Source organism: Sturnus vulgaris, chromosome 3 (genome assembly GCF_052056855.1).
Source record: "Sturnus vulgaris isolate bStuVul1 chromosome 3, bStuVul1.hap1, whole genome shotgun sequence".
In the NCBI taxonomy this organism is placed as follows: Eukaryota; Metazoa; Chordata; class Aves; order Passeriformes; family Sturnidae; genus Sturnus; species Sturnus vulgaris.
The window spans coordinates 81,295,708-81,309,079 of NC_142245.1; the positions used below are offsets into that span (position 1 = coordinate 81,295,708).

Consider the following 13,372-nt stretch of genomic DNA (forward strand, 5'->3'; position numbering starts at 1 on the left):
TCATCTATTCCAGGGTGCCTGGGACTAACTATTCTGAAATATTTTGATTGTGTCCTATTTGTCTTACTTTGCCATTGCCAAACACTGAAATACAAGCTTTTGAGATGTTTGAAAAAGCAGGAAAGCATGAAATTTTTTAAGCAGATGCTCATTCATGCAATAATAGAAATAAAAATATATAGCCAGTAATATTGTAAAGTATTGATTTGCATAGAAACTGAAAGCTGATTTATTGGTTTGATTTTTTTTTTCTTTTCTTTTTTGGACAAAATACCCATAGTTTGGAACTTAGGTGTTTTTATTCTTCTGAATTACTAAAAAGTTTAAAATTGACTAGTAATGGAATTAGTCTTATTCCATGACAGAAAAGGACAGCTAATTACTTTCCTATGGCCAGAATTGTTACTACCCTCATTAAGTACACTTCAGTCTTATCTTGTCTTTCAGAATAGCATTTTGGTAACTTAGTAAGCTTCAGCTTTGTCTGCTTTACTGCTGGCAGCAGTCCAGGTATGATGAGCTGTTATTGCTGGAATCTTGCTTTTTTTTTTTAAACTCTCGGACAGAATAAAAATATTTCACCTGGAGGGTAGGGCAGTACTGAGGGAGATCCCTAATGCGAGCTAGTGAACCCTCCTTTCCTGGAGATTTTTCAAGTCCTGACTAGTCTGAGCCATGACTGACCTGACCTGGTGTTAGGAGCACTGTTATTCTGAGCAGGAGGCTGGACAAGATGACCCTCCTTCCACCCAGAACTTTCAGAAGGCTGTGTAACCACGCTGCTTGAGCTGCTTATTCTTCTGGGCTACAGCAAGTTAATGTGGAAACTCATAGAAAGTAGTACTAGAGGGAGGAAGCCGGAAGTGCTGCAGTTCAGAATAGCCAGGAAAATGTGAATATCAAATACTTCATGTTGCAGCATCAATATATATCAACAATAAACAATCCTGCTTTTCTCAGTCTCACTGGCAGTGTAGATTCTATATATTTTGGTATATGCTGTATATTCAGTATAGTGGATTATATTGGGGTTATGTACAGTACATTGTATATCTTGCATACCTACTGTATTTCTGAATACACAACATGTCATCTAGCAAATAAACTATAACTTGTGAAAATCTACACTTCTGTGCTATCAGGAGACCATCAAGATAGGGTAATATGGTGCCTGCAGCATACTGCAAGGAGAATAGATAGCCACTTAGCAGGTAGACTAGTATTACCAAAAATACAGTAGGTCAAAGTCTGCATATTTGTGAGGTTTTACTCCTGGATATAAAAGCAAACTGACTTGAATTTCTGCTCTAAACTATCTTACAGTGTGCCTTAGAATATGGATTTGCTAACAGTATTTTTACTTTAATATTACTGTACAAAAAACCACTGTTTTTAGTTATTCCCATATTAAAACTATGTGTAGATTGCTGTGCTGGATAATTGTAATTTCACTGTATTGAGTTTTATAACATAACTAAATAACAAAAAGGCATTGAAGGCATTGAAGACTAAGCTAATAGAACTTAAAAGTTTTCCAACAGTTGTTTATTTCAAGTCTAGCTGTGAGACATTCAGCTGGTGTGCAGTAATGGGATACCAGAGTGCTGCATTTTTAATGTACTGTTCTGTGCTTTCAGAATGGTATTTTCACTTAGTTCAGCTTGTGCCGTCAGTCTCAAGTAGAGCTCGCCCAAGGAACCAATTATGAAAATTGTAAAAAAAACTAAATGTAGGTTTTTGCTGCCTTTTCTTCAAATGTTCTAAAATAAAGACAAGTTTGTGAAGATAGGGCTGCACCTGCTGAATCATTTTGCTTCCAAATGCTGACTCACAGTAAAGCATCAGGACTCTGCTTGCTCTTTGGTGTGGATCAGATGAACCCATGACCCTGTTATGTGTACAGAGAATCTAGGAGCAGCACTGAGATACTGGTTAGTAAATAGGTAGTGGCTTAGCTCAGACTATCCTAACAACAGAATAAAAATTTAATAGGATGAACTCATTAGATTTTACATGTTTTTGTATCTCGCAGTTGGTTTTTATGTAGGCAAAATTTCTGTATTTGAGCTCAAGCTGACTGATCTTAGAGGACGTCAAATTGTTGGAAAGTCTGTCATTAAAGATGCTTCATTGGCTTCCAGAAACAGTTGACTAATGAGCCAAACTTGGAGCAGAGCCAGTCTGCTTATGCTTATGCTGTCAACATTCATACTCCTCGTAGCAAGTGTTAACAGAGTTAGTTGTTCCTGCAGAGCATGTTTGCTCTATCATAAATGCAGAAAAAGCTCTTGAAAAGGAGCTGGTCTATTGATTTATTTATTTATTTTGCACTTAACAGTTGTCCCAAGTCCAAGAGCCACCACCTGTTTGTCTCAGAATATATTTGAGGACTAGGGATGCCATGTATCATATCCTATATAGTCACACTATTTGCAAGCTGCTCACTGCTAAAGTACCCTTGCTTTAGTGCGTGTTCTGTGACGGGTTCTAGGGATGTATTGGTTCTGTTTTGAAGAGTTACTAAACAGAATGAGCTTTGTCATGTCAGAATTACTACTTGAATGTTAGAAAAGCAAGTGTAGAAATTATGTTTCTAGACATGTGATTTAGAATGAACATTTGGCTAACGAACATCTTCAATCTGGCAGTTCTACTCATTACTCTGTTTTTTTATTCTGCTGTCATTTTAATGGACAATCACTAGACCTCTTGGGAGAGGGTGAGTAGTATTTTCGATTTCTAAGACCTCTGTATGTTAAGACTCCTTACTAAAAGCTCCAGCTTTCTGGAGCTGAGCGACTGTGTTCTTTGCCTTTCCCCTTACCTTTCCTGTTTGATCTTCATTACCTGGTTGCATATAGATAATCTGGCTGCACTTTCCGGTGTTACCTCTGAGCCACAGATTTCAGATCCATTTGCCCCAGAGCCTACTGCAGCTACTGCTCCAACTACTGATACTACAACTACTACGGCTGCTGCTGCCACAGCCACCACTGTCACTGCTGCCACTGCAGACGTGGATCTCTTTGGAGGTTAGTTTGGTTGCTGTAGTGCTCTACACCAGTTCGTGAGGCAGTCGAAGCAATATTGAGCTCAGCTGTGTAGCAAGGCCTCTGGTTTAACCAGCTGTACCAGATGTGCCTGTGTGTTGGATGCTAGATGGAGCAGGAAATATAAACTGCCCAACTACCTCTGTTTGCTGTGCTTTCAGCTAATAGATTCGTCTGCATATATATATATGGAAAAATATACGGAAAATTATAAACGTTAAGACTGAGTTACCTTATGATTGAACAGCTAAGAACAGTGGTTCTCAGGTCCACATGGGGGTAAGCAGGAATTGTTTCCACATTATTCAATAACTATGCACTCTATTACAATTTCTGAGAAAAGCAGCTGTACTTTTGTCGTTGAAGAGGATGGACGTTACAGTGTCCTCCCCTTTGTTAAGTGTCACTCTTATGCTGTGTTGTGTTTCTTTTGGGTATTTCCTGCAAATAGAGTAACAAGCCAGCTGAAATTACTGTATTTCACCAATCTTGAATCTGGGTTTTATTTCACAAATACTCGCAGTAAGTTGAAGGGGTGATGAACTTGTACTAAATTGCAATTATGCAAATAATAATATGCAAAGGGGAAAAAGGAAAATTATTCTTAGAGTTTAGTCTTGCTCATTCAGTTTCTAATATTATCTGCTCTCCACCTGAGTAAAAATACATTTCCCACTTACGTTGTCAGTTTTCTTGGTACTCCTGTGGAGCAGGAGGCTTCCCAACGGCATGCCAGAAATTATGTTTCTTTTGAACAATATACCAGCCCAGTAATGGAGAAATCTCGTTTACAACGTATGTTTAAGATCACCTGACCACTGTGTTTTTCTAGTTTTCTCTTCTCTTCTCTTGTCTCATGCATACTTCCAGCATGACAGAGGATGTCAGGAATAAGCAGTAACTTACTTGCTATCAAGACTGAATTCCAGTATCTTCTCTGTGGGGGGTGTGTTTATCTGTCATTTCTACTGACAGGAGTGCCAGAGAGGCCTCATAAATAAGCAGTTTGACTATAAAGGTGTTTCCTTAAGACTGAAAGTACCCAGTTAGAAGATTATTTTAGTTTAGGACTGGCTTCAACAGAAAGCACAAAAATATTCCCTGGTAAAGTGCTGTAAAGCTGTAAGAAAGGAATACAACTTTTACTTGCTGCTTACCCCTCCTTTTAAAAGATTGATAATAATCCAAGTGCCACAAGATCAGCCAGTTGAGAAGCAACTTCAAAATCATCATGGGCAAGGTTCTGGATGCCACTAGGAGTGGGAAGGAGTCTGATGTCTGCTCTCAGGAGCTTTTTGCAGAAGTTGGGGTCTGTGCTTATTAACAACCCTGCAGATGCATGGAGTGTGAAACTTAACAAACACAATGAGGTTGAGCCAGTCTTGGATACTACACCTTCAAATTGCATTATTTTTTATTAACTTAGTAATTTACTAATTAATTAATTTAGTAATAGGTATGTGACTTTTTGAAAAATGAAAGAATAATTAAATGGATAGAAATCACTGTAAACTTGAAACAGGATTAGAAAAACAACTACCTGTGCTTATTCTTCCAAAACTACAGCAACAAGATGCAGGGGTTTTTTTCTACCTTTTCCATTAATCTGTGCCTAGAAAAACAGCTACTGTCAAATCATGTGCTTGCTTCCAGGCTTGTCAGGCAGAGACCTGGATGTGTTTAGTTCCTAGAGATTTAACTGATCATTAGATAACTTAGTGACGCTTGTTAAGAAGTGGAGCTTCACCCTTCAGTGTGGAAAGAATTTCAGTCTTGCAGTATGCAACTTCTGTGACTTGATCTCTTCCTTTAAAGAAAATGTATTTTGTCACTCAAATGCAATAAATCTCCAGTGGATTATATATTAGATGCATACTGATTTTTTTTCCTGGAACACTTCAGAATGAAGCAAGGTTCTATTATTTATAATAGCAAAAAACCTCTAGTTCTCAATTTGAAAAATCTCCTAACAAACTCAGCAGTAAAGATACTTTTGCAATGCCTTCAAGACATCCAGTAGACAGACTAAGATCCATGAGTCTGTACTGAACTTCCATTTCTCTGCTCATGGTTTTAGTGTTTTGTTTCTTTGATTTTTTTTCCTAAAGCTGTGCTGTAAATGTATTCTAACATCATATACTAACATTCCTTGTTACCTTAAGACTGTGTCCAGTACAAGCAGTGATTGTTCTTGGGCAGACACTGCTGCTCTCTAGTTTTTGTGATGCTAGACATGCTTACACTTAATCCTGTTAAGTAGGTATTTCACCTTTGAGGTCTGCTGGAGGTACAGTCTTCAAGGTCACCTTAACTTCTTGCAGCTTGCCAATGCTTTGTTGCTTCACATGATTTCTTGTGGTCAGGTATGGTAGGAGAAAGTACAGGAGCAAGAGAAGGATCTCAGGAGAAAGAATGTAAAGCGTCTTCAGGGAGTGCCTGTGTAGGGAAAGAAGATAAAAGCTGCAGGGAAAGGGTAGCCAAGCTGAAGAAAGAAGCAGCAGAGGAGGCTTTGGAATAACTGTTGACTGCACTGTATGGCTGAAACTTCAGCTGATAGGAGTCTGCATGCTGCCTAGGACTGGGCTTTGTCTCTGAGAGACAAGCTCTGTATTATGTGTTCATTGCTAATATGGTATTGGAAAGCAGATGAGAAATGCAGGATTGATCCAGCATAGCTTTTTTTAAGAACTCCATCTGATTAATAGGCAAGCTTTCAGTTACTTGGGCCATCTTGAGGAACTCCTAATCGTGTTTCAAAGATAAACAAGAGGAGGCTGTTTTCAAAGTGCAGCTGGAATCATTCCTATGAACAAGAAATTCAAAGGTAGAAGAAAGACAAAATACCTTGAAGATGCCACTCAGTAATAGAATTTGGGCGCATTATTTGTGGACATGTGTAATGTGTCTTTGAGTTACATTTTGTTGTGGGATTATTCTGTAATCAGTGCAAGTAACAAGTCATGGCAGACACTGTGCAGATCTCAGTTATTAGACATTAGGATGACTGGAATTGTAAGTGGGTAGAGCTGTGGTCTTCCTGTAAAGAAACTACAGACAAAGTGATGAAGAGTTTTGGCAGTTAAGGGCTAAGGAGTGTCTCTTATGCTGGCACTTGCTGGTGTAGCAAGCTAGCACTTAGTTAATAAATATGAAACAAACAACAAACACTTTGCATAATTATTATTATTTCCTAGCTCTGAACATAGTGAAATATTTCTTTATGACTCAGGTCAGGTTTTCTATGTCAAAAAGTAATGAAGGGTGACTGAAGAGGAAAAAAATCTGGGAGCAGTTTCTTGTATATGCTTATATGATCTTTCTTCTACTTGTGACTTCCACAGGATTGTTTCACATGTTTCATAATACATTAATGATTATAAGGCAGTTGTATCATCTGTGTGAGTAAATTTGTCGTGTATTGATGCCATGGCATCAAATAAAGCCTGAATTTATGAGATGAAAGTGATCACTCTGCAGGAACACTTATTTTGTGCAGATAATATGTATTGAAGCACTACTTCAGAGTGTAACAACTTTGAAAATCCCTAGTTTGCACATCATTTCAGTAAGACCTATATTTATAAATTCAAGTATATTCAGTATAATTCAGTATAATTTATGCCCATCATTCCTGGTAGATGTTCCATGAAGTGTGAACTTGCAAAGGTTTCAGCAACATCACTTTAAGTTTTAAGGATGTCAGGAAAATCAAGTGAGGACCATATGTTACTTGATTCTAGAAGTCAAAAGCCAAATTCACTTTTTAAACAGGAGATGCAAAAATATAAAGAATACAGTAACTGCTTTAAAGGGAGAAAGTCTCTTACACTTCTGAATGTGCAAATCTAGTGTTACTACAACAATATGGAAGAACAAAAAAGAAAATAAATTGTCCTTATTTTAAATAATTAAATATGCAGATTTAATTGTATCCATTTTTGAATGTTGTGCTAGATTTTTAGAAGAGGGCAACTGTGCAGGATCAGCAGAGCCTTTTGAAAAGAATTTTATAAGCACTAACTTAAGAAAAACCCAATGGCAAACCCTTGGTTTAAACTGAGTTGTAGGGTCACATGTTTAGGTTGGTTTGTCTCTATGTTCATACAGGTTTCTTGAACTAATCACAGAACCGATATTAGGAATTCTTACTGTGACATTTTTCATTTAGATTCCAGTATGAACTTAGGTGTTTATCCCACCTGCCATTTAACCCAAGTCTAATGCTAAAAAAAAATTGCAGTCCTTGGCAAGAACCTTACTCAGAAGTGTCAGTAAAAAATAAAGTTCGTGCCAAACTGTTTCCTTGCATCTGTGGGCTGGAAGGAACTTATGCCCACCTGAATATCTATGACTATATACATGTGGAACTTGAATAGCCTACATCTGGACAGGAATAGATGTCACTCTGAGGCTGAAGTGATCCCAACATAGAACTAGTGACTAGCTCTATACATTCTGAATTTCTGCCTTAAATGTCATCTGGAGTCTCTCCTTTCATTCTGGGAAATAATTATAAGTAGGGTTGACCAATGTCTGTGCTGTTGGCCTACAAGCTTGTGTGGGCAAAATATGATTTTTTTGAAAGAGCCCATGGTGCCCCTTCATCTGAAAGCTGAAAGCATCTTCTGCCCCTTGTAGTGCAAAACTGAACACACATGATGCTACACAAAACATCTTCTCAAGCAGGATGGTGCAAATCTCTTCAGTTCAGTTCTGTGCTGAATTCCTTGCACACAGTGCACGCCAGTGCCTGGTACACATACAGCACTGGGATGTTTGACTCATTCTGATGTTTGTACTTGGACAACTGCCATCCAGTTTTGTTGTTGAACAACTCTGTTACTTGGAAAATAGAATTATGTTCGAAATGGCTTATTAGCAGGCCTTTTTTGCTACTAACTCATTTTAATTCTATTGTACAAGACCAGTGGGCTTTCTTATCTTCTGTTGAAGTTTTGATGCATGTTCTTTTGAGCTTTTTAGATTACCTGGCACAAATTTGTTTTTAAAATGGTTGTTTTCATTTTAAAATTGACATTCAAGTTAAAGCATGTTAAGCTTTTTCCTGTGCTAATTTGACAGTTCAATTGCAGTATTCCCCAACAGATTTTTTTAACTTGCTAATTTTTGTAGCAGTAGAAAAATGTCCTTTACAAGCATCTTGAAGTCTTTACTCCTCATTGTGCAGTCTTTTTTTGTGAAGAAAATGCTTGCCTATGAGGATAGTCCAAATGGCAGTGTCCATTAGGACTACTTCATAGAATTAAGAGCTCAAATGCTGGTTTAAGCCTAAAAATAATACTGTTCATAGCTTGAAATTTAAGCATGCCACTTAGGAACTGGCAAACAAAACGGAAAAAAACAGTCAAAGAGCAAGTGGCAAACAAAAAAAAAATCGGAAAAACCTCATGAGCAAGTCATTTCAAAACCCCAAACTAGCTGCTTTCCCTAACTTGTCTGGTTGGCCTAGAAGTGAACCTAAAAGGACAGACAGGTTATGGCTCACCAACCATCGGTTAAGATGAACAATCTTGATCTGTTTGAAGCAAGCTGAGTAAATATAACCTATGCATCAGGTTATGGCTTCAGAAAGATCCAGTTGGAATACTGTTAAGAAACAAGTAAGTTCAATTTTTCAGATGTTGCATGACTGACTTGGCTCAAAGACTAGAAATGGTAGATGCAGATATCTATCAGAGTAATTGGACTGTTATTCATAACAGTGCAAAGCACTATGCAAAGTAAACTCACAGATGCAGATTAATCACATATAATACAGGCTTTGAGCATGCAAGTTGTTAATATCTGCTCTTAAGTTAATTTTGTTAATTAGTTAATTTTGGGTAGTACATGAGCATGCTGCTCTGAACCCTTATACAATGAGAATAATGCCTTCTTTTATACTCACTGTGCTTATTGTGGGCAACCAAAGAAGCTCCATCTACAAACCCTGTCTAGAACCTGCTTGTGTGGGGTTGGGGGAGAGACAAAGCGTTTTGCACTGCATGACTTGTCTTGCTGTTGGAGTAATTACATTCATGTTGTATAAGGGGATCTACCTATGCAATTTAACTTGGTTCTTTTACTATATTTTTCTTCTCTTTATTCTTTTTTTTTTTTAATTTCTGTTCTTAAACTGCATCCAAGATGCCTTTGCAGCTTCTCCTGGGGAAGCCCCTGCAGCAGCTGAAGGGGCAGCAGCACCAGCTACCCCAACCCCTGTAGCAGCAGCTCTTGATGCATGTTCAGGAAATGGTGGGTTTCATGTCATTAGATAGTCTCATTTTGCTGGTTTTTGTTTGTTTTTTGGTTTTTTGGTTTTGTTTGTTTAAACTACATGGCAGTGTGTTTTTCTGAAAATTTCATACTGTTTGCAATTGGTAAAAACAAACCTTAGACTGAAGAGCATGCTTAACAAAACTGCCTGTTCCTGAGTCCCGGTGACTTTGTGTTTATTTGGTAGTGCTAATGAACAGTTCTGTCAGTGCTGAGTTGTAAAGCAGTAGCCTGGATAGTCCTTTGTCATATTTGACAAAGAGCCTTTGAAAGTTCTCCCTTCTAGTAACTAGACTGCTCAGCCTTTTAGGCAGAATTTATTTTAGACAAACTTAAGTAATATGTCTGGATAAGTAAGCTAGATGTTAGAGCAACCTCCTCTGTGTGCGTGCGTGTATTTGCAATATGTGCATTGCCTATAGTTGCTGTGTTCTTGACTTCCTCCCTCACTTATCCTAAGTATGCATACACATATATTTCCCCTCTCCTTTTTACAAGACCCCTTTGCCCCATCCGAAGGTAGTGCAGAGGCTGCTCCTGAGCTGGACCTCTTTGCTATGAAGCCAACAGAGACTGCTGTTCCTGTAGTTACCCCTACAACTAGTGCAGCCACTCCAGTTCCTGCAACAACTCCTTCTCCAGCTGCTGCTGTTGCTGCTGCTGCTACTGCTACTACAGCTACTGCCACTACCACTACTACTGCCACCACTTCTGCTACCGCCACCACCTCCGCTCCTCCTGCTCTAGATATATTTGGTGGTAATTTTGTTTTTAACTCTTTGATTCTGGTGGATTGATCTGTCAGGAGTACCAAATGAACAATTCGTTGTTGCATGCGTGTTGTGTGCTAGGCTTTCAAACCAGAGAGCCTATTAATTTCACATATGATGTGCAAAATTGGAAACTTCTGTTTTCAGTCCTGCCTTTCAAAAATGAGTTAAAGATGTGTTGTGTTCTTGGCCTTAGATTTATTTGAGTCTGCTCCTGATGCACCTGCAGCACCTAAACCAGATGCTACTCCTAGCATAGATCTCTTTGGTACAGGTAAAGAGACAATTCTTCCAATACTCTGCTGCTTTGAGGCTGTGCAATGGTGTAAACTGTTTTGAGTGATACTTACTTCTTGTTTTTTCTTTCATTTCTGGAAGATACGTTTTCATCTCCACAACCTGCGGCTTCTCCTGTGCCTGAGAGTTCTCTCACTGGTGATCTTTTATCTGGTGAGTGCTTGTTTTCACAGGCCATTCCACATACTTCCTGGGTTTGGATTTTTTTCAAAGTAGAAAAAAAAATCAACTTACTGCCAGTTTACATCTTTAAACTGAAATATCAAGAAACATTAAAATTTGGGTTTGCTGCTTTGGTCACGAGATGTGCACTTGCTGAAGATACAAATCATGAAGTGGCTGACACTGAAGTTCAGTAAGTAAGTGATGTGGTTGTTGAGAGAGGAAATCCTCCTCTAAGCATAAGAAAATAAGCAATGTTTTCTTTAAAGTACTGTGGTTTTCAGTTGCTGTGTGAGAAATGTAACACTTTCTGTTTGCAGTTCCGGAGACTATTACCTGAATTTACCAAACCTGTGGTTCTAACTGTTGGAGCCCACGTGGCTTTGAAATATTTAGCTATCATTGTTGCCTTGCTGATACTAAATATTATTTATCCTATGCTTACTGCAGTGGATGCATTTGCAGCCCCCTCTCCTCTACCCACTGCCTCTCCAGCAAAGGTGGATTCTTCAGGTGTGATTGACCTATTTGGTGGTGGGTATTTTTGTTTCCTCACCACTTCAGAGTTGAATCACTTCATTTCAATTACCTTTGCGCTTTGCTAAAGCTGCGGGTTTCCCCTTCTCACTACTTTTCTGTGTGGCCTTAGGGCTGAGCCTGGCATGTCTGGTTCTTCAAATTGCACCATAACGAACTGCAAATAAGCTGTTGGTGTGGTCGTTCTGTTGTCATGACACTTGCCATTCTGTCCCCATTCAGTGCATGTGTGGCTCTTCCTCGGATGTCCAGTGAAATTCTGCTCCTTTTTTCTTCTTTGCCAATCTCCATGGTCATGCTGTTTTCTCTCAGTTCCGTTTCTCAAAGCAGCTGAAGTTTTGAGGGTGACTTGTCTAAAACTGGGTATGTCTGAATCACAGGACTTGACAAGGTGGAAATTAGGATGGGCACAACCAGCTCTAGGCACGTTGAAGAACAGGAGGGGTGCTTAGAAGCAGTGAACTTCAAATATTAGTGAGATATTCCTCTAAAAGGATTTCATGTGAGCTACTGGCTTCTGGCTGGAATTACTCTAAACTTTCAACCAATGCATTCATCTCCAAAGCCCTGTTGTCTTGAATGCTGTGATTTGTATCTGAGAAGAGGTCCAAATAAGAGAGATTTCAAGTGCTGGTTTGTTGTTCATCTTTTTTTCCACCTGAACTTTGCATCCATGTTACTGCTCTGCAATAAGGATGGCCAAGCAGTTTCATTTTCTTCTTCTGATGTATGAAGTGGCTATTCTTTTTTCATCTTTTGATAAGTGACAAATTGATATATTTGATATTGAATGCCTCACTTTTTTTCTTGATGCTTTCTGGAATTCCCTTTAGATGCTTTTGGAAGTAGTGCTTCTGAACCCCAGCCCACAACCCAGGCTGCTTCTAGTTCCTCAGCTTCTGCAGACCTACTTGCTGGTAATAAAGAACTTCTAAAAACATATTACTTTAAAGCAATACTAAGAAATGGTGTTTGAGTCATTTTATGTTCCTTGGGTGTAGATAGTGGAAAAAAAATACTCGTTCACAAGATTTCTTAGTACTTTAGGTGTTTTAATTAAAACTAGAGTGATTTATAATGGAGGCAATATACTCAATTACAAGCTAATTCCCTAGATTATCTTCTTTCCATGTTCTTTGTTTTCCTACCTCCCACACAGCCTTATTTTTCTGTACTGTTCACTGAGTATGAATGTCTCCATAAAGTTTCTTTGGTTGTCTGTAGCAGTACTAAAGTGAAGCAATATTGCAGGCTATACTTCTTGTTCCTTACTGCTAATTAAACTTCAAATTAATTCAGTTTGATTTCTTTAATTGGGTTAAACACCTAAATGTTAGTAGCTTGGATGACTGACTTGGTAGCAGTCTTGCATTTAACCAAGGGGAGTGGGATGATGAGAGCATGCTTTTCTGAGCACAAGGGCAGAGAAGTGATAGAGACCCTCTCCTTATATTGGGTGAGATGAGGTCTCTGCTAGTGCTGAATGTGGCATCACTGTCACACCCTATATCAAAGGTTGGGTAACTCTATTATTTTAGTCTGCACCCTACAGATAAGCAGCTTCAGCTGAATTCTTCGTGCACTGCTTTCCAAAATTCGTGCTATGCCATGTATTGTAGTGGCTACAGTGATTGAGCTTAATAGCTGTGTTTCGTCCCCATCCCAGTCTGAAGTTTGTAGACAGCAAAATCCCAACACATGCACTTCTGGTTTATAGAAGACTTGTCTTAAATCCTCTCGTGTTTCTGACAGGGGAATTTGTGTCATTATTTAAATTGATGCTACCCTAGCCAAAAGCAGCACAGTTTGTAGAATAGGTGGGTAGGTTATCACTACATTTTTCAAGTACCTGCTTGGAATGTGGACATTGTCTAGTTGTGCTACAGGAAGGAAGAAATTGTCTAGACAATAATAAGGCATATATCCAGTCTCAATCAGCAAGCCAGATTCTTAAACCAGGACATAATGTGTAAATGCATGCTAAAGCTTTAGGACAGACGGCTTCAGATTTTAAGGTAGAAGACTACCCTTTTTTTCATATTGCTCCAATAGCTTTTTGTATTAGTTTATGGATGGCTTAAGGCCATGGATCAGGTTTTAACTAATACATTCTGGAACATGACTATCTTTTGCAGTTACATGTGTTATCAGGAAACTGGGTGCAGCAAGGTTGTTTGGACAGAAGCTAATTCTGCTTATGTAAACACTACAATATAAAATATTTTATGTTGTTATCCATAACTAAGCTTAAATGCAAGTAAGAATTATGCTCCAGATGGC

General features: G+C 38.6%; 1 protein-coding gene across 6 annotated transcripts in view; it reads left to right on the forward strand.

Moving 5' to 3' along the window:
- Positions 1–13,372, forward strand: part of SNAP91 (synaptosome associated protein 91) — a 63,424-nt gene that overhangs the window by 36,205 nt on the left and 13,847 nt on the right. For 3 of the 6 annotated variants that reach the window (XR_015802618.1, XM_088162097.1, XM_088162096.1), the window contains exons 14-21: positions 2,705–2,719; positions 2,862–3,032; positions 9,198–9,305; positions 9,825–10,085; positions 10,293–10,370; positions 10,475–10,546; positions 11,006–11,089; positions 11,926–12,009. Coding sequence is in view for 5 of the 6 variants with exons in the window: in XM_088162097.1 (XP_088018223.1) it covers positions 2,705–2,719; positions 2,862–3,032; positions 9,198–9,305; positions 9,825–10,085; positions 10,293–10,370; positions 10,475–10,546; positions 11,006–11,089; positions 11,926–12,009 (873 nt within the window). In the remaining variant the exon portion in view is untranslated. The remainder of the gene's footprint in view (positions 1–2,704; positions 2,720–2,861; positions 3,033–9,197; positions 9,306–9,824; positions 10,086–10,292; positions 10,371–10,474; positions 10,547–11,005; positions 11,090–11,925; positions 12,010–13,372) is intronic. The other 3 variants (XM_088162100.1, XM_088162099.1, XM_088162098.1) reach the window with 2 other exon arrangements.